The 26469-nt window shown below is 41.2% G+C and overlaps 1 protein-coding gene across 2 annotated transcripts in view; it reads left to right on the top strand.

The window, feature by feature from the left end:
* The first annotated feature begins 1013 nt into the window (after positions 1-1013).
* Positions 1014-26469, top strand: part of COP1 (COP1 E3 ubiquitin ligase) — a 136158-nt gene continuing 110702 nt past the window's right edge. The window contains exons 1-7 of one of the 2 annotated variants that reach the window (XM_070746704.1): positions 1014-1555; positions 9966-10025; positions 11106-11203; positions 16937-17001; positions 19459-19578; positions 22976-23044; positions 24216-24275. In XM_070746704.1, the coding sequence (XP_070602805.1) occupies positions 1203-1555; positions 9966-10025; positions 11106-11203; positions 16937-17001; positions 19459-19578; positions 22976-23044; positions 24216-24275 (825 nt within the window). In that variant the 5' untranslated portion in view covers positions 1014-1202. Of the gene's footprint in view, positions 1556-9965; positions 10026-11105; positions 11204-16936; positions 17014-19458; positions 19579-22975; positions 23045-24215; positions 24276-26469 lie in introns of both variants that reach the window. The other variant, XM_070746703.1, reaches the window with a different exon arrangement.

A 26469-nucleotide genomic window follows, 5' to 3' on the forward strand; every position in this document is an offset into this window, starting at 1 on the left:
CTCTGTTGGGAGAATTGGTGATAGACTTATGGTTGGGAGTCACCGCCACATGAGGAACTGTATTAAGGGGTCACGGCATTAAAGGTTGAGAACCACTGGCTTAGAACATCCTTCATTATTCACGCTCAGTCTCTGACTTCCTGGCTATACGAAGCTAATAATAATATAATTCTTTATTGGCCAAGTGTGATTGGACACACAAGAAATTTGTCTTTGGTGTATATGATCTCAGTGTACATAAAAGAAAATATACATTTGTCAAAAATTGTGAGGTACAATACTTAATAATTGTCATAGGTGTCAAAATGACTGAAGGCAAAATTGTCTCCCAGTGAGGAAGGCAGTGCTAGAACCGACGTTTTCAGCTGTTACAAGACAAGGCAAACATATAACTAGCAGAGATGCTATGTCAAAGACTTACGGACGGAAACTGCAAGACCTGGCCAGCTTGATAATAGCCATCTCTTGTTGAGACAGGTGCTGTGCCAATGGATATGCAAAAATCTAACTGCTCTCCAACGGGGAAAAACTGATGAAAGGCATTTTGTGAAGAAAAAAAAACATCCCTCAGGAATGATGCCCTTTTCCGCCTAATGAAGACAATAGTTGAACGCGACCACAGCATAAAGGCCAACCCTAATGGAAATTTTAGGCGTCCGGGTGTCCAAAGGCCACGCAAACTGAGCCTAGGCTTTGAAAATGGAGGAGTGTGCCGATGAGTTCGTCCTTCCTCGCAACTCGTCGACGAGCAGGGAAGGCGAACCTCGCAGGAGCGCAGATGCAACCGGTCTGGCAGTTTGCCTCAGACCGCGTGACCTCTTCAACTTTCCACGCGCAGCCCCTTAAGGAGCGAGGAGGATCTTCCGCGGCGCATGCATCTTTATTAGTCCCGCCCCCGGAGCGCAGGATGTGTGTCGTCGGTGAAGTTCGACAAGCGGAAGCCATTTCCCCGCCCCTTTTGCTTTCGGATGGGAGGAGGCGAGCCAAGCGTGAGTCCGGGAACCAATCAGATGCGACGTACTGGCTTCCTAAGGCGGGACGAAAGTGAGAGTTTTTATTGTCTCCGTAGAAGCCTTATTGTTCTTCTCTACCCGCAGTTGGTCGGTGGTCGCTGGGTGCGTGGAGGGGGGAAGCGATGCGTTAATTCGCGAGGAGGAAAGGGCCGTCTTCGCCGCCGTAGCTGGCCCAGACAGGCCTCGGCAATGTCCGGAAGCAGGCCATCGCCGCAGCACCCTCCGGCCGGGCAGGGTGCTGCGGGCCCTCCGGGCTCCTCCTCGACCTCCTCGGTCACCACCTCGGCCTGCTTGGGCACCACGACGGCGACGGGCACCGCGATGGCGGCGGGCTCCTCGGCGGTCCCCTCGCGACCCGTGTTGGTGGCGGCCGCCGTGTCCGGATCCTCCTGCAGCGGGGGACTTTCTCGCCTGGCGGGGACCCGAGTCGGGAGCGGCAGCGGCGCAGCCGGCAGCGGCGGCACCAGGAAGAGGCCGCTTCTGACTCCGCTTTGCAACGGCCTCCTGAATTCCTACGAGGACAAGAGCAACGATTTCGTCTGGTGAGTGGCGCTGGGCCGACGAGGAAGGTGCTGCTACTCCCGTGTGTGCGCTGGGCAGCAGGGCTGCGGGATGGTGGTAGAGTCGCGGGGTTAGGCTGGCGGTGGCGTGTAGATCTAGGCATCACCTCTCGAAGTTGCTCCTCCAAGTGCAGCACTCCCCCTGCCTGGTTCATAATGCCGCCCTCCGGTTTTGCCTTTTGGCTCAGGGCTGTTGCTGGCGTGCTTGCTAGGAGCGTTAGCTCGTCTACCGTAAGTGCCTGGAATTGGGATCCAATCGAAGCATTGGGCATGGAAGAGAGAAGGGAATGGCCTCATTTAAAGCTATGGATTTGGTATCCTGCGATTTTCTCACATACCTGAACGCCCATGAATTAAGAATAAGTCCTCTCCAGCTCTAAGGGGGGCTTACTAACCGCAGTCATTCTGCAGGCTCCCGGTGAGAAAAGTAAATGATGAGGTTTCAGCTGCCCTGCATTTATTTGCCTAAAATCAGATTATTATCAAATTGACCAGGATTGAAGTATCTGTGGTGTCAGCAGGATTCTGTTTGGATTACTGAGTGACTGGAAGAAAATTTGTGTTTTCAGGCATTTCAATTTCCCATTCTCATTTCTGAAATTGGCATAGCATCCTGTTGTGGGTTCATAAGGCTTCACCAATGAATTCAGTGTGTTTACTTTAGAGCACTATTCCAGCAGAACCAGTCATTAGGACTTTTTTAACTACCCCAGGCAAAAGAGACATTAATCCACATTTTTAACAGAAGATGCTTGTGCAAGGAATGTGCCTCAAATTTCTTTCTTTTCTTCTAAAACATTATCTGTAAGTTGGGCAATATAAACCTGATACATTATTATTTATAAAGAAGTCTCTTAATTTATAGCAGGGGTCTCCAACCTTGGCCGCTTTAAGACTTGCAGACTTCAACTCCCAGAATTCCTCAGCCAGCTGCTGGCTGAGGAATTCTGGAAGTTGAAGTCTGCAAGTCTTAAAGCGGCCAAGGTTGGAGATCCCTGATTTATAGAATAGACATTTTAATTTAGGTCCCCAAGTGCCTGATCAGCAAACATGCTTACTGCCTTCTGGGGATTATTCATTTTTTTTTCAACATGCAGGATTCTGTGTATCTATACTGTACTATGTACTGAGCCTTTTTTTCCCATTTACTTTTTCCTTTCATAGTTTAGACCTAGGTCTAAACAGTTAGGTTGGCCCTTTCTGCTTCTATTTCAACATTGTATTTTGGAAGTTGTGTAACCAAAGCTGTCATGAAATGTTACAAAATTTATTATACATTTATTTTGCAACTATCTACAAAAGAAAACATTTACATAATAGCTGTACTGTCATCTGCATCAAGTCATCTACCACTAACCTAATATCTTTTTTCCGATTAGCCATCACCAGATCAGAGACTATCAATTTAAGGTGAAGGTTTAAGATGTTTTGCTGTAGGGTGAAAGTCATTATCCTAGTTACATCTTACATCCTGTTCCTCTAATTTGGATCTAATTGCTTCCAGAAGTTGTGATGCTCCATCACTGGAGGTTTTTAAGAAGAGGTTGATCTCCTGCTTAAGGGGGTAATTGGACAAGAAGATCATTTCAACTCTTATTCTGGAACCCTTTGCTGCTTATTCTAAACAATTTTTGTCATCCAAATTATTGGCTGATTATTTCTTGCCTTTAACATATTAAGAAAGTGGGTTTTCAAAGATCCTGTTGTTCACATATGGTTTAATGTTCTTTAGACTATCAGAAAGTATCTGGCAGTACCTTTTCCACCAACCAACACATTTTTAAAGGTATAAGCTTTGGAAACTTAATTTCAGACTAACATGGCTGTCGTCCTCCAGTGACATTCAGATAGTATTTAAACATAAGAGAATCTGCACTTCTGAGGTGGTTCATTTTGCTCAGGGGTCTGTGGTATGTAAAGCCTTCAGATCTAAAAAGTGAATCCTTCAGATCTAGAAAGAAGATCCCTACTTTCACATGCTTGCTGATCTTAGCAAATAACTTTTAAAAATGTAAGTTGTTTTGCAGAAAAAGTTTATTCCTTAAGAAGACCTGTTATTTTATGTGTTCAGGTGTGTTTAATTACTTTACATTTAGCAACATTTTCTACAAACTTAAATTAAAGCAACCAGTTATTTATTTTTAACTTCTTTCTTCAAGCCCTTTCTTAAAGTTAGAAGTTCTTAGGCAAAGATGTCAATCTTAAGGAAAGGTTTTCTGGTTTTCATTAATGATTCCTTTCTACTTCTTTGAAGGTACAGTGGTACCTCTACTTATGAACTTAATTCGTTCTGTGACCAGGTTCTTAAGTAGAAAGGTTTGTAAGAAGAAGCAACTTTTCCCATAGGAATCAATGTAAAAGCAAATAATGTGTGCGATTGGGGAAACCACAGGGAGGGTGGAGGCCCTGTTTCCTCCCCGGAGATTCCTAGAGAGGCCCCATGGAGGCTTCTCTCTGCCTTTTCCGGTTACAGTTTGAGGTTCTGGTTTGTAAGTGGAAAATGGTTCTTGAGAAGGGGCAAAAAAATCTTGAACACCTGGTTCTTATCTAGAAAAGTTTGTAAGTAGAGGCATTCTTTGGTAGAGCTACCACTGTATATTAATTTTTCAGTCATGATAAATTTAAACAATGTCATTGTTAAAGATGTAACTATTGTTCTTATTTTGTTTCAGATTAAATTTCATTTTAAACTAGATAATAACATTGGTTTAGTACCATAAGAAACGTGTATTTGTAGCTTTGTGGTGTTTTGTCATGTTATATTGGGGGAACAAGGGTCACCAATGGGTTTTTACCGTAATAGTTCTTAAGGATATACTTGTATATTGTCAAATTAGAAAAATAATTGAAAAAGACAATTATTTTATAAATTTAGTATAGTATGAAGAAGTAGAAACTTTTCTCTCATAAGTTTAGAATATAGTATTGCAGTATACTGCCATCCACTAAAACTAAATTATAGGAGATTCAAAAGATGCATGTAAGGAATGTACTATGCAACATGTGATAATGTCCATCACATCAGAAAGTTTGAAAAGGAAAGTTCCTATTCTAAAGGCAGGGAAAAATAAAGGTTAAATCAATTACTGAAGGGATATGTTTTAGTTGGAATTTAATATAGAAGAACACTCTATTGTTTATGAGCATTGGGTCTTTGAGATAAAGATGTCTTAAAGAAGTCTATCTGTTAACTTTAAAACCTGTTTAAGTGTACAGTGAGCTAGTAGCTCCATGACATATGAAGTTAAATAATTTAAGATCTTTAAAAGGGGTGCAGGCTTTGGGACATGCTGAATACCCCCTACCCAAAATGATCTTAACCATTGCAAAAATATAGTCCAGGCAAATGTCTGGTCAAAAGTACTGAATTTCTTCCAAGAGATTCAGAATAACCAGTAGAGGCATTTTGGTTGTAGGTCAGCCATAAAAGTGATCATAATAGTCTTCATCTCATGTCTTGTCCAGAAGCCCAATTTAGATGACCAAATTTATTTATTTATTTATTGGATTTATATGCCACCCCTCTCCGAGGACTCAAATGATCAGTATGTTTCAGATATGTCTGAAATTATATAGAACTGTTACCTTCTCAAACACTGTAAGATGAATTAGTAAATTTGAGACTTTACAATTTTCCAATCCCCTTTTTGTTGGCTGACTGAGGTAGCAAACTAACTACCAAATGCTAATACAATATTTTTAAATGTATGTTGCACTTCCAGAATGATTGGAGGAACATTTCAGATCAAAATCTTTTGTTGACTTTGTATCTCCAAATATTTCTCCATTTCTATCTGGCTGGTGAGATTTGGACCTAAATTCCATCACATTATTTTCTTACTTTTTCCTTTAAAATTAATTTGGAAACATGAAAAAGCCTCCAAATTATAATGTCTGCAATTATCTGCTCAGAGCAAGACAAAAGATGTAGACTAAATAAATTCTTATTTAGAGATCAAGAGAAAAAACTGAATATCTAAAGCAAAATCCAGAAGACTAATGAAATCTTAGATCTAAGCAAAATCAAGTAAAAAGGCACAAGATCAAGCTATTAGAAAAATTGCTACAATATGTTTATACTTGTAATCAAAGGAGATTATGATATAATACAGCTGATGTATTTTATATTTAATTTTACTATTTAATATCTACATGAACCTGCTGGGCGAGATCATCTGACGGCATGGGGCGAGGTATCATCAGTACGCTGATGATACCCAGTTATACATCTCCACCCCATGCCATTTCAGTGAAGCGGTGGATGTGATGTGCCGGTGCTTTGAAGCTATAAGGATCTGGATGGGAGTCATAGGCTCAAGCTCAACAAGACCGAGGGGCTGTGGGCATTTCCTCCCAAGGACTCCTTGATCTGTCCATCCATTGTTCTGGGGGGGGGGGACATTGTCCCCCTCAGATAGAGTCCACAACTTGGGTGTCCTCTTGGATCACAGCTGAGTCTTGACCATCATATTTCGGCTGTGGCCTGGGAGACCTTTGCCCAAGTTCGCCTGGTTCACCAGTTGCGGCTCTATTTGGACCTGGAGGCTCTATGCACAGTCACTCAGGCCCTCATGACCTCCCGTCTCGATTATTGTAATGCGCTTTACATGGGGCTACCCTTGAAAAGTTTTCAGAGACTGCAAATAGTCCAGAATGCAGCCACGAGAGCTGTCATGGGTATGCCTCAGTATACCCATATAACACCTTTGCTCCACGAGCTGCACTGGCTTCCTATTAGTCCTCGGGCACAATTTGAAGTGTTGGTTATTACCTATAATGCCCTATATGGCTCAGGGCCAGACTATACAGTATATGGGACCGCCTCCTGCCACATACCTCCCAGAGACCAATAAGAGCACACAGAGTTGGCCTCCAGGTCCTGTCAACTAAACAATGCAAACCCCCCCCCCAATGTCCATACTGCTCCCACCCTACTGGCCCTCTGCAAGGTCATGAAGACCTGGCTTTGCCAGCAGGCCTGGGTACCATGAATTGTACATCTTTCATGGCCAAACTGTATGAATGGTGTGTATGCATATGATTACTGGCTGTTTTTTAATACATACGGATTTTATTACGGGGTTTAGTTTTAGATAAATATTCGACTCTTTTTATTGCTTTGTATCTTTTGTACTGTATTATATTATTTTATAAGCCGCCCTGAGTCCTTCAGGATTGGGTGGCACAAAAGTCGAATAAAGTAAATAAATAATTAAATAAATAATGTATTTTATATGGAATATATTTCACGCTAGTGTATTTTATATAGTTTAAATATCTAAAATAGATCTATTACATATTTTTTTATGCAAGCAATAAATGAACAGTTCAATTTATATGATTTGTGCTATTATTCATATCTGCCGCACGAATCCCAGCGACCGGTTAGGTCCCACAGAGTTGGCCTTCTCCGGGTCCTGTCGACGAAACAATGTCGTCAGGCGGGACCAGGGGAAGAGCCTTCTCTGTGGCGGCCCCGACCCTCTGGAATCAACTCCCCCCGGAGATTAGGATTGCGCCCACCCTCCTTGCTTTTTGCAAACTCCTCAAAACCCACCTCTGCTGTCAGGCATGGGGAAATTGACTCTCCCGGGCCGTTTCCCGTTTTACGCAAGATTTGTCTGAGATGTATGATTGTTTTTTATATGTAGGGTTTTAAATTGCCTTTTTATTGTTCGATTTGTATCATGTTTTGTGTTGTGAGCCGCTCCGAGTCTCCAGAGAGGGGCGACATACAAATCGAATAAATGAAATGACATATTACTTGACAAGTCTTTTCAGTTGAGATTTAACCAACATTTGGGTTTATGCACCCATCCCCCTCAAAGTCCATTACGACCCCCCATTGAGAGTTTAGTCTTGATCCTTGACCACAGAAGGCTGGCTGAAAGTGTTTCTGGATATTTAAAAACACATGTTTAAATTGTTGAAATTGTAAGCAAACTAAGATGTTTGGCAAACATTTTAAAGAAATATGTGTTTATAGTTCTTTGGGTGGGTGTTTTTGCTGTTTCTGTACTACAAGAGAAAGTGGTCCATGCTGTTTTACATTAGATTCTGTTTTTGTTGAATATTGCTTTGACTAGAAATACCATCTGGAGTATGAACCTTATGAGAATTCAGTTTTTTTAAAAAAACTGCAACATTTTAACAATTTGTACACTTAGGAAAAAACTGCTACTCCCTTTTCAGATTTTAAAATGTTGAATCCCTTATTATGAAAGATAAGAAATCTTCTTAATTTTTAAAGAGGAATACATATACTGTATAAACAAGTGCTTTAGAATTTTTCTGATTTTTCAAAATGAATTACCTCATCAAAGTTTTCAACCAGTTCTTCACACTGACCTGGAAAATTGGGATGGTTTTAGTACATTTTTTAATGTAGTGCCATCATTGTTTTGCAAAAGAAGTATCTTCTGCCATAATTTAAGTAATTAATATTAAATTTAAATTTAGATAATTTAATTACTTCAAAAAGCATCTGTTTCCTTATTTTTAACAATTTTCCGGTTTACATTTTAAGTGTAGTACCTGAGATAACTTCTTTCAGTTACTTTATATCCATCCATCCATCCATCCATCCATCCATCCATCTAGTCTGTCTGTCTGTCTGTCTGTCTGTCTGTCTGTCTATCTACCTACCTACCTATCTATCTATCTATCTATCTACCTACCTACCTATCTATCTATCTATCTACCTACCTACCTACCTACCTACCTACTGTTGTGATTCAGTCTGAGGCTCCTCAGGGAACGGCTAGAATTCTGCCGGCTCCATGCTCAGAGGGGGAGGACGAGGAACAGGAGGAGGAGGAGGACCAGGCAGACAGGGAAGAGGAATGTCAGGACGAGGAGGAGGGAGAACAGCCTGAGACCCCCGGGGGGGAGCTCTCCCCAGCGAGTAGCTTGGAATCATTAGATGAGAACGCACAAGCCATCATAGATATGAGGCAGAGAAGGGCAGCACAACGAAGGGGACAATTAGCCAGGTATTTCCATCCCTAATAGGCAACAGCTGGGTTTGGGTGTGGTTCTCCTCAGAAAGGTTGAAAAGGCAGGCCCGCCCTTCCTGTATTATGGAGAGTTATCTTTTGGGAGTCCTGTGACCTTGCTTCGATCCTTGGCGTCTCTGATTCTGGCTTGTGGCCTCGAAGGCTGAAAACTTGGGGGAGGCGTGGGTTTTATTATCTACAGTGGTGTGTGTGCCAGCAAGAAGCCTGTTGTATTGTCTGGCCGTCGTGACTCTTCTGTGAAGCTTCATAGCATTCCAGTTTGTAAGAACAGTTTTTGTTATCTGTGTTTGTTTTCAAAGATATAAAATGACTTTGCTTTTTACCAGCGTGTCTGGCTACTCTTTTTAGTTGGTGTTGACGTCTGGGGGAACCCAGACAGAACACTTACCTACCTACCTACCTACCTCAACCCTCATTAACAAATGTATCTCAGCCATACAAACTGAAAGCAGACCCAAAACAACACAGGACACTACCACCAATCACCTCCACCAAACCCAAACCCACACTCACCCTACAGACCAAATACAACCACCACCCAGATACCAAACTACCGCAGTGCTCCCAACTGTTGCAGCCCCCTCTGACATGCACACAAAGCAAACTGACAAACACCATAAACACATGACCAGACCACAAACTTGCAGCCAAACCAAAATTGTTACACCCCAGAAACACATTACAAACAGCTAAGTAGTCTGCAAGCTCCAACCACTCAGGATGTCACCCCCAATCCACAAACATCAACTAATCAGCACACATCAATGACCCCAAGTGTTACCCCACTGACTCACCAGGAAGTTTCAACAGTTTGCAGCTGATGAGGTAGCACTTCATACTCACCCACTAATATTTATAGAGGGAAGGCAGCTCAGGTCTCGCTGTGTTCGCCCTAGCACAAGGACAAAAGTACCATCCGGAAGATGACGAGTGGGACGTCATCTCTGAAACTTGCGCGGGAAGAAACCCGAATATGCCAAGACCTTCATATATATATGATTACACATACACACATGATAGATAGATAGATAGATAGATAGATAGATAGATAGATATAGACATAGATATACATACATACATAAAGAAGTAACTTGGATGTGTATTTGAATGTCTTTTGTATCACATATTTTATGTCTCAGCCTAATTTTCTATCAGCCTAATTTTCTATTTTAAATCATGTGAATGATTAACTTTTGGTTTCTGGGCTTTCTATTAATAAGAGATTAATAGAGGCTTTTCAATTCTGGTGGTATGTAACAAGAGTTTTATCAACTTTTGGGTTCATTCCCTTTTCTCTACTTCTTTATCACTAAAAGAAACAATGTTTGTAGAAAAGATTCCATCAATATTTATATTCTTTTCTTTTCCCTTTCAAGCCCCATCTGCTTTGATATGATTGAAGAAGCTTACATGACAAAATGTGGACATAGTTTCTGGTAAGGTTGCTTGATAAAACTGTTTAGCAAGAGAGATTTAGTTATAAAATGAAAATGTGTGAACTAAAGTTATTTTGTTAAATGCATGTTTCTATCTCAATATCTTCATTGGAGATAACCTGAGATTACAAAACATTTTCTATTTCTGAATGGTGGCACTGACATGATTTTAAACAAATACTGTAATTATTAATATGTATGAAAACAATTTGGTGGATGAAGCAGGACAGGACACATGCATCAGATTCTTATAAGTGACTCTGAATTCTTCAAAGCCATGAATGGTTTCGAAGTTCTTACTCTTAAAGGCTTTTTTTTTTTTAGCTGATGTGTCTCATTGAAAGTTTGAATGCAATACAATTCTTTCTCCACTTTTGTATATTATGTAATATCTTTAAAGATGATAAGTATGTGTTGCAGGCAATTGTACAGTGTTCCCTCGATTTTTGCGAGTTCAAACTTTGCGAGAAGTCTCTACCACGGTTTTTCAAAAATGTTAATTAAAAAATACTTTGCATTTTTTTCTTCTATACCATGGTTTTTCCTGCCCGATGACGTCATATGTCATCGCCAAACTTTCGCCCGCCTTTAATAAATTTTTTTAAAAATAAACTTTAATAAATAAACATGGTGAGTAATAATCTAAATGATTGCTAAAGGAATGGGAAATTGTAATTTAGGGGTTTAAATGTTAAGGGAAGGCTTGTGATACTGTTCATAGCCAAAAATAGTGTATTTACTTCCGTATCTCTACTTCGTGGAAATTCAACTTTCACGGGCAATCTCAGAATGCACCCCACACAAATTTGAGGGAACATTGTATTTTAAAACTGCCTATTAACAGCCAATATTTTGTTGCTTTTGGCAACAATTTATACCAATTACAAAATAAATAAAAATAAAAAATTGCCCAGAACTTGAAGATGTTTCATTGATTTGATCTATCTTTAGTACCCAACCACCAGGTACCACAGCTTCAGTTCCTCAAGTAACAAACAGAATGTAATGTATCATATCCAAAACCACATCTTAATAAAATTCTGTAGGATTTTTCACTGTTCTGTTACTTTTCTTGAACAGTTACAAATGTATTCATCAAAGTCTAGAAGATAACAACAGATGTCCCAAATGTAATTATGTTGTGGATAACATTGATCATCTATATCCCAACTTTTTAGGTAAGTTTTATTGTTCAGTAATACAAGCTTCAATCATATTTCGGTAACTCTGTCAATAACTTAACATTTATTGCTGGGTATTTATTTCTTTATTATGTTTCACATGTTTCTGTTGATTTTGTACAACATAGACTACATACCTGGACATGTAATTTCTGAATATCTATCAGGTATTCAGTGATATAAAAATCACACTAGCTTTGCAAAACAATAAGTGATGAAGTTGAGAGAGTCTGTGGTGGACTATGACTGTGAAAGCAACAAATTGAAAACTATTAGTAACCAAATAATTAAATAATTCTTAGTCACATTTTCTTTTGAGATTTAAAGAGAGGAAAGTGAAGATCAAATAGGCCTTATGCTGAATGAATTGTATAGTTGCCATAAAATCTTCCTAAGTCATATTACCTATGACTCAGTTCTCCTACAAAAATGAGTTTACAATTTTTTTCCTGCTCTTTTCTTGAAAATAGTGGCATTTGTATAGTAGTTTGACAATAATCTTTTCTGATCTTGGACTGTTTGCGACTGATCTTGCAAGCCCTCAGATTGCTGATCAATTATTTATTTTAAACAATAATTTATGTTTCATGTAATGATAAATTGGAAGTATGAAAAAATAAAACTGAAATAGAATTTATTCTTCCTTTTGGTTTTGGGTGTATAAGAGAGAGACATACATGAAACTAATATGGAGGGTAGGAAAAAGGGTAATTATGTAATTTGGTTGTATATTGTGCGAATAAGTCCATTTTGTACATTTGACAATAGTTAAAGTTATAGACCTATTTAAAAAGCATTTGTAAGGACCTTCTGTGTATGATAGGGGGAAATTGTGCTTATAATGTACAGTATTTTTAGAGTATAAGACACACTTTTTTACTCTCTAAAAGAGGCTGAAAATTCAGGTGCATTTTATACTCTGAGTGTAGCCTTTTCCCCAGCCCTAAATAGCTGCTAATGATCTTCCCAGCTCTTACCTTGCAGGCTCTTTCATTGTTTCTCTCTGGGAAGAATATTTTCCAAACCCTAAGTCTTTGCAGGATTTTTTTCATTGCTCTGCTTGCTCTGAATAAGTTTCTTTCTAGCCCTAACCAGGTGCTTACGATGTTTCTCAGCTCTTAGCTGCTTGCAAGCTTTCTTTGTCTGTCCAAGCCTTATGTCTGTGCAGGTTTTTTTTCATTGCTTTACTTACAAATGTTTTTCCCCCCCAGCCCTAACCAGGTGCTTATGGTATTCCCAGCTCTTAGCAGCTTGCAAGCTCTTTCATTGTTACTCTCTTCAAATAAGTTTTTTTAAGCCCTACCCAGGGGATAAAATAATGTGCTGAATCTGACCAGACTCATGATGCTAGCCAGATGAATATCTGGTAGGCAGATTTCCCCCCCCCCCATTTTCCTCCCCCAAAACTAAGGTGGTCTTATACTCCAGTGCATCTTATACGCCAAAAATATGGTATGTTTTAATATAGGTAATGTGAATTAGGACATATTCCATGAAACATGATTTATTTTCAAATGTTTCATTTCATAAAATCAATTAGCAACATAATAAGTTGCACTGAACAACTGAAGTTGTTAAAATATAAATGAGTTAACATCTGCTGTAAGTAGACTATTGTGTACAATAAAATGTAGCTTTTAATATTCTTACATATTAGATGAGCTTCAATCTCCTTGATTTACTCATATTGGTACTTAAGTGCTGTATTTACAACAACACATCTCTAAATATCTAGATCATTAGGGATAAATCCTGTTAAATTTTAGCTATTGATTGTATTTAAACAGCCTTCAAGTCCTTATTAAAACAATATTGCTTCAGTGGCTTTCTTGAGAGCTAATAATAGGGGTACCAAATAAGATGGAGGCCATCAAGGAAGAGGGCTGCTTTAGGGCCCATGTCCCTTTGAATCTTTGTAGGGATAGATTCTCAGCATTGTCTCCTCAGTACTGATCAGATTCTTCCTGGGCGGGGAAGATGACTCCCTGGAACCAAACCATTTAGTCAAAAGCAGCACTTTGAAACCTACTGACAACCAATATAGTGAATAAAGGACAAGAATTACACTTGCATAAACATTCTTTACCAATGGTAGCTATGGACCATGTAGAATGTTTACAGTAATCCAAAGGTATGATAATAATGTCTTGATTTATTTTCACCAAATATTTTTTATTTAAGTGTGCTACAACTATGATGTTTAGGTCATATTTGGACCGGGAGTCATTGCTCACAGTCACTCATGCCCTCATCACCTCGAGGCTCGACTACTGTAATGCTCTCTACATGGGGCTACCTTTGAAAAGTGTTCGGAAACTTCAGATCGTGCAGAATGCAGCTGCGAGAGCAATTATGGGCTTCTCCAAGTATGCCCATATCACTCCAACACTCCACAGTCTGCATTGGCTGCCGATCAGTTTCCGGTCACAATTCAAAGTGTTGGTTATGACCTATAAAGCCCTTCATGGCACCGGACCAGAATATCTTCGGGACCGCCTCCTGCCGCACGAATCCCAGCGACCGGTTAGGTCCCACAGAGTTGGCCTTCTCCGGGTCCCGTCGACTAAACAATGTCGTCTGGCGGGACCCAGGGGAAGAGCCTTCTCTGTGGGGGCCCCGACCCTCTGGAACCAGCTCCCCCCTGAGATTAGGATTGCCCCCACCCTCCCTGCCTTTCGTAAACTCCTTAAGACCCACCTTTGCCGTCAGGCATGGGGGAACTAAAACACCTCCCCCTTGCCCATGTTGTTTTGTTGATTGATTGACTGTGTGCCTGTTTTTTATATACAGTGATCCCCCGCTCGTTGCGAGGGTTCCGTTCCAGGACCCGCCGCAACGAGCGGGTTTTCGCAAAGTAGCGCTGCGGAAGTAAAAACACCATCTGCGCATGTGCAGATGGTGTTTTTAACTTCCGCAGCGCTAGCGAGGAGCCGAAGATTGGGGGCTCGCCCCCCCATCGCCCGTATCCAGCAGAAGCGGCGGGATTCAAAGTGCTGGGGTGGGGGGGTGGGGGGGTGTCCGTTCCGCGGCGGGGCTGGTAACGGGGGGGGGGGGAGCCGAGCCCAGCCCCGTGACATTCGCTTTCCTGCCGCCCGCAGCCGAGTGATCCTGGGCTCCTTCGCAACCTCGGAGAGCTTCCTGGGCATGAAAGCTCACGAAAACCAGGAAGCTCTCTGAGGTTGCGAAGGAGCCCACGATCACTCGGCTGCAGGCGGGAGGAAGGCGAATGCCACGGGGCTGGGCTCGGTTCCGTCCTCGGCTCCCCTCCTACCAGCCCCGCCGCGGAAGGCTCCATTCTGTTCCCTGAATGGAGACAGCCGGCCGCTCAATCGGGCCGGCAGGGAACAGAATGGAGCGTTCCGCGGCGGGGCTGCTAAGGGGGGGGAGCCGAGCCCAGCCCCGTGACATTCGCTTTCCTGCCACCCGCAGCCGAGTGATCCTGGGCTCCTTCGCAACCTCGGAGAGCTTCCTGGGCATGAAAGCTCACGAAAACCAGGAAGCTCTCTGAGGTTGCGAAGGAGCCCACGATCACTTGGCTGCAGGCGGGAGGAAGGCGAATGCCACGGGGCTGGGCTCAGTTCCGTCCTCGGCTCCCCTCCTACCAGCCCCGCCGCGGAACGCTCCATTCTGTTCCCTGAATGGAGACAGCCGGCCGCTCAATCGGGCCGGCAGGGAACAGAATGGAGCGTTCCGCGGCGGGGCTGCTAAGGGGGGGGAGCCGAGCCCAGCCCCGTGACATTCGCTTTCCTGCCACCCGCAGCCGAGTGATCCTGGGCTCCTTCGCAACCTCGGAGAGCTTCCTGGGCATGAAAGCTCACGAAAACCAGGAAGCTCTCTGAGGTTGCGAAGGAGCCCACGATCACTCGGCTGCAGGCGGGAGGAAGGCGAATGCCACGGGGCTGGGCTCGGTTATCCCCTCGGCTCCCCTCCTACCAGCCCCGCCGCGGAAGGCTCCATTCTGTTCCCTGAATCACTTTGAATCCAGCAGCTTCTGCTGGATACGGGCGGTGGGTGGGACGAGCGGTGCGGAAGCCAGGGGCTGTGGCAGCTCGCCCCCCCATCGCCCGTATCCAGCAGAAGCGGCGGGATTCAAAGTGCTGGGGTGGGGGGGGTGGGGGGGTGTCCGTTCCGCGGCGGGGCTGGTAACGGGGGGGGGGGAGCCGAGCCCAGCCCCGTGACATTCGCTTTCCTGCCGCCCGCAGCCGAGTGATCCTGGGCTCCTTCGCAACCTCGGAGAGCTTCCTGGGCATGAAAGCTCACGAAAACCAGGAAGCTCTCTGAGGTTGCGAAGGAGCCCACGATCACTCGGCTGCAGGCGGGAGGAAGGCGAATGCCACGGGGCTGGGCTCGGTTCCGTCCTTGGCTCCCCTCCTACCAGCCCCGCCGCGGAAGGCTCCATTCTGTTCCCTGAATCACTTTGAATCCAGCAGCTTCTGCTGGATACGGGCGGTGGGTGGGACGAGCGGTGAGGAAGCCAGGGGTGTGGCAGCTCGCCCCCCCATCGCCCGTATCCAGCAGAAGCGGCGGGATTCAAAGGGATTCAAGGCTAACTTCTGCGCTTGGCTTGAGGACTCAGCTGGGAAGCGGCACAGGTGTTTTAAAAGGTCTCCGCTGGCATGGGGGGCTTCCTACCACCCCCCCGAACCCCCAACCCGGGTGTGGCCGGGCGAGCAGCGAGCAAATGGCGGGTGGCCGGGCGAACGGCGGGCGAGCGGGTGCTGGGGGGGGCTTCTCGCCCTCCCGCCAGCAAGAGGGGGAAGACCCAGGGAAGCCGCCCAGCAGCTGATCTGCCCGGCGGGGAACACCATCTACGCATGGCCATAGGAAAAGGGCGCACATGCGCAGATGGTGTTTTTACTTCCGGGTTGAAAAATCGCGATGTAGCCCGTTCGCAATGGTCGGGGACGCAATAACCGGGGGATCACTGTATACTGTTTTTTATGAGATTATTAATTTCAATTGGAACTGGATGGGTGGGCATTGGATTTGGTATTGTGTACTGTACTGTTTTTTATTATTGTTGTGAGCCGCCCCGAGTTTGCGGAGAGGGGCGGCATATAAATCCAATAAACCAAACCTAAACCAAATCATTAATATGTTAGAGGAGGCTGGACATCCACAAATCTGAAAGCATGTAATGGTCACATTTGATGAACCAGTTTCAGAATGGTGAAGATGCATCTTATTTTGATGTACTTTATAGTTTGCTAAAATAAAATGAGTGACAATCAATATTGTTGCATAAATTAAAAATACTATATGTGCAGTACACATTTTCCAGAAAAAATTTGGAAATCTTTTTATTCTAATTGGCAATTGGTAAAAGAGCCTCGGTGGTGCAGTGGTTAGAGTGCAGTACTGCAAGCTATTTCTGCTGATCACCAGAAGTTTGGCAGATAGAATCTCAGTAGATGGAAGGTTGACTCAGCCTTCCATCCTTCCAAGGTCGATAAAATGAGGATCCAGATTGTTGGGGGCAATATGCTTACTCTCTGTAAACCACTTAGAGAGGGCTGTAAAGTACTGTGAAGCGGTATATAAGTTTAAATGCTATTGCTATTATTATTGGCAAGTGAGTAATAATATTTGTTGCTCTATTGTATTTAATCTTACTGAATTAATAAAAGTGCAGTGTTGAAATTTACTCCTTTGATCTTTTTAGTATGCATTTATTTCTAAGACAGTTTGTCTTTCATCTATCATCTTAAAATGTACTTTTTTGCCCTGTAGTGAATGAGCTCATCCTCAAACAGAAGCAAAGATTTGAGGAAAAGAGATTCAAATTGGACCATTCAGTGAGTAGCACCGTATGTCCCAATCTTCTTTCTTTCATTTGCTTATTCTGGGGCTTAAGGGATGGAGTGCATGATATTCCTATGTTCTAAGCATTTGAGAATGTCTGTTTCTTCGGCAGACAATTCAATTAATCTGTGTAAGCAAAGTATTATTTGGGATTTTCATGATATAGTCTAATTTACTCTTTAATATAATAATGGTTTTGAAGATTTGTGAATATGGATTCAAAATGTTCTTTAATTTCCAGTGCAGATTGTAATTATTACAACTTATGACAATGAGATAATTATGAAAGGTATGCTTTATAAGATTTAGATAGGAATATCAGTGATATTAAAACTGATACTACACTTCTTATTCACATTGTCAGGTCTTTTTCTGTGAAATACAAATTGTTTACAAGACATAGAAGTCTGGATCATTATATTATATAATGATCCAGTTCAGATCATTATATAATATAATGGCCCATGAGTTAAATTTCTGGTTAATTTTTGATACCCATAAGAAATATCTGCTGGTATATGTCATGTGGCATCATGGTAGCCAGTGTAACTACAAACATCAATCATTATAACATGTATGAAGATGGAAATCACATGAAACTTAATGCATGAGGACATATCATAACACAACATCGATATCTTTCTTTTGAGAACTTAGATGAATGCGGTATGCTTATGCCATTCTGATAGATTCTAAGGTTTTCCAAGAAACATTTATTTGTATATTTATTTAATTTGGCCATCTATCTTACCAAGTGACTAATAATTATTAGTGACTAATAATATTAAAAAAATATGTAGGAGCCCAGAATAAATCACTCATTATAATAACTACATTATGTATCTGCACACACTTCAAGTTCTGTGCTAGGATTTTAAGGAGTTGGGGCCATATAGAATAAATCTATCATGAGAGCATAGCTCTTAAGCACATTGAGCATATTATTGAAATAGTTAATTCACAAATGTAAATATGTGAATATTTTTTGTTTAAATTCAGGTGATAATCATAAACAGATGCTAAATATAATTGTATAATTATGGACTAATGTTAACATTATTGTATTTGGACTGTTAACATTGTATTTACACATGAAATTGAAATAGTTTGGCTAAAAGTTTTCATTTTCATATTAAAGTAAACATATATACAATTTCTGTTAAACTTTTCTTTGGAACAAGAGGCCACATTATTTTGTTTCCCTACATGTTGAAACAGATAGCTACAATAATATTTCATCTGAAATATCACAATTTCCACTACACACCTAATTACCCAAATAAGTTATCTAAATAACTTATGGAACATTCTGCACATGCCGCTGAGCTTTCCCCCCTCCTTCAGTAAGGAGCTGTTCATGTACATTCATCAATCTAGCTGCACTTGGGAATTTAAGCATAGTATTTTGTATGGGATGGCAAGTGAAACTGGAGACATGAGAGAATCTGTCAGATGTGCATGACTTTGGAGTCTCTTTGGATCTGAATTGGATAATTGAAGTCTAATTACAGTTGAGTGTTCCAAAGAATATTTGGAAGACATGGGAGTGAGGGAAGGAGGTAGTATAAGTTTTGGATTATATTATTCAGGGCTTGTTTCAACAGCAGTGTGGGATTTTGCACAACTGCAGTAATAGATGTCCTGACTCACCTTGAGTCTGGACATTGCTTCTGCAAATAGTGAAAAAGAAAAAAAGTAGCCTGAAGTAAGTTTATCCTTTCCTTACAACAACAACAACAACAACAACAACAACAATAATAATAATTATTATTATTATTTATTAGATTTGTATGCCGCTCCTCTCCGAAGACTTGGGGTGGCTCACAACAATAATAACAAGTGACAAATCCAATATTTAAAAAACATCTAAAAACCTGTCATTAAAACCATACAACACAGTCATACCATACATAAACTATAGAAGCCTGGGGATATCTCAATTTCCCCATGCCTGGCGACATAGGTGGGTCTTCAGTAACTTACGAAAGGCAAGGAGGGTGGGCACGGTTCTAATCTCCTGGGGGGAGTTGATTCCAGAGGGCCGGGTCCCGTCGACGATATTGTTTTGTCGACGGGACCCGGAGAAGGCCAACTCTGTGAGACCTTATTGGTCGCTGGGATTTGTGCGGCAGAAGGCGGTCCCAGGGTCTTTGGAGAGGGGCGGCATACAAATCTAATAAATAATAAAATAATAAATAATATTCTGGTCCGATGCCATGTACAGCTTTATAGGTCATTACCAGCACTTTGAATTGTGACCAGAAACTGATCGGCAGCCAATGCAGGCCGCGGAGTGTTGACGAAATGTGGGCAAATTTAGGGTGCCCCATGATAGCTCTCGCTTCATTGGATTACTGTAATCGCTGTATGTTATTATGAAATGTTAAGCTATATTGACTTAAGACTTTGAAACATGTCTTGATTATTTGTTTGCTTATTTTTCTTTTTAGAATGGGCACAGGTGGCAAATATTTCAAGATTTGTTGGGAACAGACCAAGACAATCTTGATTTGGCTAATGTTAACTTAATGTTGGAACTTCTGGTGCAGAAGAAAAAACAACTGGAGGCAGTAAGCTTTTTTTCTAATATCTTAATAAATATACATTATAAAACAATATACAGTATCTCTTTTAATGAAACCGATTAGCCTTTTTGCCAGAGTTTGGTTGATGTACCAATGTATAGATCAGTAACTTAGTGCCTAAATGCTCTAAAATGATCCTTGAATACTCAGTGGATGGTCCTACCATCATCAGAATAAAATGCTTTAATTTAAAAATTATGAAATTTTGATAGCCTAATGTGAGATCTTTTAAAGTAGCAGGGTATTCTCTATTCCATCATACAAGATTGTGACTGTCATATCTCTGTTGGAGTCTGAATCTGCATCAGAAGATGAGCTGGCAGAAAACCTGACAGCGAGTGACAGGGCAGCTCCATTGGCCTTGGAGGAAGGGCAGAGTCAGTCCAGGCAAGGCTTTTCGGAATTAGTAAGGCCTGCAGGCAGGGAGAAACAGAGGCAGGATGGACAGGATAGAAAGAGCTCAGACAAGGAGCAAGAACTACCCCCTCCTATTGCAAGGGCTCGGAGAGTGCAGAAAAGGCATGATCAATGCAGACAGAGCAGGCTACTCACAAGCTCATCTTCACAGGCACACCTGGGGAATGAGATTTAAGGAGACACTGTGGGAAGAGGCATTTGTCAGGAACAAACACTGAGTCTTTGCATTCCTTTTGGCATTCTGGACTAATTATCTGGAACGTTTGCTCTTGAACTTCTTGATTGGCTCTTGTTTTGCCAAATACATTTGGGATTTATTGCTGGGCAGCCTTGGTGCAGACAGAACTAGGCTGGACTAATTGCAGCCAGAGGCTCCTTGAGGTTTGTGTGGGGATTTGTTATCACTCTGCTCTGGGACTTGCTAGAAACATGGGAGTGTTTGGAGAGAATTGGAGCAATAAAGGGACGGTTAGAACTGCCAGCTGTTTGTGTTATATCTATGTTGTGCCCTTGGTCATAACATTTTGTTCCCGACCTACAGTGGGGGAAAAAGTATTTAGTCAGACGCCAATTGTGCAAGTTCTCCCACTTAAAAAGATGAGAGAGGCCTGTAATTGACATCATAAGTAGACCTCAACCATGAGAGACAACATGAGAAAACACATCCAGAAAATCACATTGTCTGATTTTTAATGAATTTATTTGCAAATTGGTGGAAAATAAGTATTTGGTCCATAACAAAAGTATCTCAATACTTTGTTATATATCCTTTGTTCGCAATGACAGAGGTCAAATGTTTTCTGTAAGTCTTCACAAGGTTGCCACACACTGTTGCTGGTATGTTGGCCCATTCCTCAATGCAGATCTTCTCTAGAGCAGTGAGGTTTTGGGGCTGTCACTGGGCAACACAGATTTTGAAATCCCTACAAAGATTTTCTATGGGGTTGACATCTGGAGACTGGCTAGGCCACTTCAGGACCTTGACATGCTTCTTATGAAGCCACTTCTTCATTGCCTTGGCCGTGTGCTTGGGATCATTGTCATGCTGAAAGATCCAGCTACGGTTCATCTTCAGTGCCCTTGCTGATGGAAGGAGGTTTGCACTCAAAATCTCACGATATATGGCCCCATTCATTCTTTCATGCACACGGACCAGTCGTCCTGGTCCCTTTGCAGAGAAACAGTCCCAAAGCATGATGTTGCCACCCCCATGCTTCACATTAGGTATGGTGTTATATGGATGTTCGAAACATTTAAATATGTTAAAGGGTTAAATAAGGTTCAGGAGGGAAGTGTTTTCAATGGGAAAGTGAACACAAAAACAAGGGGGCACAATCTGAAGTTAGTTGGGGGAAAGATTAGAAGTAATGTGAGAAAATATTATTTTACTGAAAGAGTAGTAGATGCTTGGAACAAACTTCCAGCAGACATGGTCGGTAAATCCACAGTAACTGAATTTAAACATGCCTGGGATAAACATATATCCATCCTAAGATAAAATACAAGAAATAGTATAAGGGCAAACTAGATGGACCGTGAGGTCTTTTTCTGCTGTCAATCTTCTATGTTTCTATGATGTAACCCAGCATTCTTTCTCCTCTAAACACGAAGAGCTGTGTTTCTACCAAACAGTTCTACTTTGGTTTCATCTGACCATATGACATTCTCCCAGTATTCTTCTGGATCATCCGAATGCTCTCTAGCAAACTTCAGATGGGTCTGGCCATATACTGGCTTAAGCAGGGGGACACATCTGGCACTGCAGGATCTGAGTCCCTAGCATCTACTTATGATGTCAATTACAGGCCTCTCTCATTTTTTTAAGTGGGAGAACTTGCACAACTGGTGTCTGACTAAATACTTTCCCCCCCACTGTAACTCCAACTTGCTCCTCTGTGCCACATTGAGTAACCATGGATCAGCCCCGAGCAGACAACGATCAATTAGTCCTTTTGACTGCGCAGGTTGCGCCTTGAAAGATGCGGATTTCTTGACCCAGTCCTGCGGTTTCAACTTACGTATCTTGTTCAACAGTGGTTGGGTTTCTTACCTTGGCCATGTTTCTGAGCACTGAACACCTTGTACTTCCGGGCACTCTGGGTAGATTGCAGTTCTGGAACATGAAAGTACTGAAGGATAATGGTTTCCTGGCAGCTTCATGTTTTATTTTTCTCAAATCTTTTGACAGTTAATGTGCGTCATTTTTTCTCAACACATTTCTTGCGATCCTATTGACTATATGCAACAAAATGTTGGATGGTTCTGTGATCACACCACAACATCTTAGGAACTTCAAGAGTGCTGCATCCCTCTGACAGACTTTTTACAATTTTTGGCTTTTCAGAGTCAGTTAAATCTGTTTTTGGCCTATTTTGCCAGAGGAAAAGAAGCTGCCTAATAATTATGCACACCTTGATATAGGGTGTTGATATCCTTAGGCCACACCCTCCCTCATGACACAAATATATATTATACGATATGCTTATATCTACTAAATATTCAGTTTATACAGCTTGGAGTTTATAAGCTTGGAGATGGAAAATATGCATAAAAAGGATGATATGGTCAAGATATTCACTTGTCTAATAATTGTGCACATAGTTTGGCTAGTACAGAATAATATTTTCTGTTTTTCTTGGTGTTTTTCCTTATTGCCTCTATTATTGATAAGAGCCAATTAGGGGAATGTGAGCTTCTTCACTAGTGTTTTGAATTACTTAGAGCAGATTCTTCATAGATATTATTTCATGATACAGAATATGAAACTATGTTTTGAAGTGGACTTTTAAGTTATGGATAAATCATTTGTTTTTTCAATGTCACTACAGTTAGCAGTTAGTGATCAAATATGTATATATCTGTACTTAAATATTATACATAGGATGTCAGTGTCTTAAATTCCTCTTTGCTCACCAATTTCTTTTTTTCCATCTCTTCATCTGTTTATCACAACTTATGGTTATAGGAGTCCCATGCTGCCCAGTTACAGATTTTGATGGAATTCCTCAAGGTTGCCAGGAGAAATAAGAGAGAGGTACGATGACCTACTTTGCTTTATTAATATTAAAAACATCTTTCCATTATTCTCTTAAATAATACAGATTGGCTTCTCACTTTAAGAATTTTGGGTAGTGACAATCTGTTACAGTTTATTTCAAACACATAAAACTGAAGAATTTTAGACCATGCCAATTATGAGAGGTTTTCACTTTACTTTTTAAAAATTGAATTGTATGATTGTTTTGCTTTACTTTTCATACCTTTGAGGAGAAAAGTTAGTTATTAGTTGGAAGTTATAACAAATTTTTGAAATAAATTGTAGTTGACCTGAACTTTGTGTAGCTTTATACCAATTGTTACTGTGTCTCTGGTGAAGGTTTTTTTAAAATTTAATTTCAAAGGCCTATTGCAAGTAAATATGTTTCTGTAGATTTGGGTGATATTTTTGAGTACTTCATTCTGAATTGGCATTCATTTCAAGCTCCACTTTACAAAAAAGTATAATGAAATAATAATTAATGGAGGACATAATTGTCAAAATTGATTTAATGTGGGACAAGGGATATATCTTACAAATAGCAAGTTTTATCTATTTGTATAAATGCTTAAAGAGAACCTAGCCTGGAAAAAACAGTATGAATATTTGACCTTTTTCAAACTTAACAATTGAATATGACTCAAAGAAATAATTGTACATGGATTTATAGCCCATACTGTTACATATTCCCTTTTTATGTTTTCTATATGAAAATTACATGTGAGTATCATAGCCTTATATTTAAACAAAATCAGTTTTATTCTTAAAGACATACAGAGTATTGAAACATTTAGTTATTTTTAGAATGTCCCCTAAAAATTTGCTTTCTGGAAAGATTATATACATGTAATCTGATATAACAGGGAGTAATCTTTGCATTACTCCAAAATGCTTGAATCTATTCTTCCCTTTACCAAGCCGTTCTTTTAAGTTTCAACATAATGAATTTGTTATGTTAATGAATTTGTCTTGATAACACATACATTTAATATTTCATCATTTTGATATTGCTATCATTCTACTGATAGAATGCACACCTAGAAATATATTACTGCATTTTTTTCTTTCACCATTTATTATGCCCACAAGCTTTTTTTCTGTCACAGGTAGTTTATGATAGTCCTGCCAGTATAACTTATATTTTAAAAATCTTTCTTTTAATCTACAGCAGTTAGAGCAAATCCAGAAGGAGCTGAGTGTTTTGGAAGAGGATATTAAACGAGTAGAGGTAAAGCCCTCCACAATCATTGCAACAAGCAGGTTTTTATTTAATGTGCATCAAACTGAATGCATCATGCTTGATGGCAAGTATAAAACTGGAGAATTAACAGTTTATCATACGTCCACAAATAATGCTGTCAATGATAAAGCTTTATCTCCACAGTCAATTGCAATTTGGGTGCTTGATATCTGGCTCATATTTATGATGGTGGCAACAACTTTCCAGCTGGCTTCTGGCAAGCAAAGTTAATTGGAGAAACTTAACAATCATGTGATTCACTTAGCTACTGCAGTAAGAATGGTTGTAAAATCAAGTCTGGCATGTTATGACTTGCTCAAAACTGCATTGCTTAGCAGCTGAAATTCCAGTCCCAATTGTGATCATGTGATCACTAATTCTAAAATTCTGACTACAGATAGGACTTGAAGGTCTACTGTTAAGTGATACTATGGCTAAATAAGTCATGTCATATTTGATTACCATTATTATTAAAGGAATCATGATCATTACGTGAATCATGTCATTAAACAAATCCAATTCTCCCCACCAACTTTGTTGGAAGATTGCAAATTTATATATTTATTTATTCGATTTTTTTTTTATGCCGCCCTACTCCTTAGACTCAGGGTGACTTACAACATGTTAGCAATGGCACTTCTTAACAGAGCCAGCATATTGCCCCACAATCCGGGTCCTCATTTTACCCACCTCGGAAGGATGGAAGGCTAAGTCGACCTTGAGCCGGTGGTGAGATTTGAACCGCTGACCAGCAAGTCTACAGTCAGCTTTAGTGGCCTGCAGTACTGCACTCTTCCTGCTGCGCCACCTCGCAGCAGATAAAGTGGCAATCAAATGACCCTGAGACACTGCAGTTGTAAATATATGCCAGTTTGAATTTTGATTATAGGACCGTGGGGACACTGCAATGGTTATAAAATGAATGCATTAAATCGGTTGCCAAACTCACAGCCCAGATGCATCATGCACTGGCCATGCTTGGTTTAGTGAAAGGGGAAAAAATCCCAATATGTCACATGATGCTGCTGTGATGACGCGAGTTGGACACCCCTGCATTAAATAATCATTATTGAGTTATTTGAAAGCTTTAAAAATGATAGCACAAATGCCTTTAAAAATGATAGCACAAATGCCTACAGTTGTGACTTATGACTGGTTGAACGTATGGCAGACCCACCTTTGGACTACTTACAATCCTGATGCAAAGTTCCAGTGGTTTCCTCCACCTGTGCAGCCACATGACTAAACTTTATGAGCTTAGCAAAATGGCGGCATTTGCATCCATTTTCAGTGATTCCCAGTTGTCTGACCATGTTTTACAATGTTTTTTCTGAATACTGGTATTTTCAGGTTTTTGCAAAACATAGCAAGCCATTGGTTCATTTAACAACCATCACAAAAATGTTTGTAAGTTCAGGTTGGTTTTAAAACCAACACAACTTGGAACTGTGGTGGGAAGACTCCATTACAATTGTAAGTCGAGGAGTACCTGTATGCAACTTCAGTCTTCTCTATTCACCTGCAGTGGTATGATACTCTATGAACATTACATGACCCCATGTGATTGAAACATCAAAAAGTCATAGGGTCTTAGTTGGAAAGACCTGTGTGATAGATCTTGCACACATGTTATGGATACATACCATATCCTCTCCCCCCTACTATTTAATATTTACATGCAACCGCTGGGTGAGATCATCCAAGGGCATGGGGTGAGGTATCATCAGTACGCTGATGATACCCAGCTGTACATTTCCACCCCATGTCCAGTCAGTGAAGCAGTGGAAGTGATGTGCCGGTGCCTGGAGGCTGTTGGGGTCTGGATGGGCTCAAGCTCAACCCGGATAAGACGGAGTGGCTGTGGGTTTTGCCTCCCAGGGACAATTCCATCTGTCTGTCCATAACCCTGGAGGGGGGGAATTATTGACCCCCTCAGACAGAGTCCGCAACTTGGGCGTCCTCCTCGATCCACAGCTTACATTAGAGAACCATCTTTCAGCTGTGGCAAGGGGGGCGTTTGCCCAGGTCCACCTGGTGCACCAATTGCGGCCCTATCTGGACCGGGACTCACTGCTCACAGTCACTCATGCCCTCATCACCTTGAGGTTTGACTACTGCAATGCTCTACATGGGGCTACCTCTGAAAAGTGTTCAGAAACTTCAGGTTGTGCAGAATGCAGCT

This window comes from Erythrolamprus reginae, chromosome 3, assembly GCF_031021105.1.
Source record: "Erythrolamprus reginae isolate rEryReg1 chromosome 3, rEryReg1.hap1, whole genome shotgun sequence".
Lineage (NCBI taxonomy): Eukaryota > Metazoa > Chordata > Lepidosauria > Squamata > Dipsadidae > Erythrolamprus > Erythrolamprus reginae.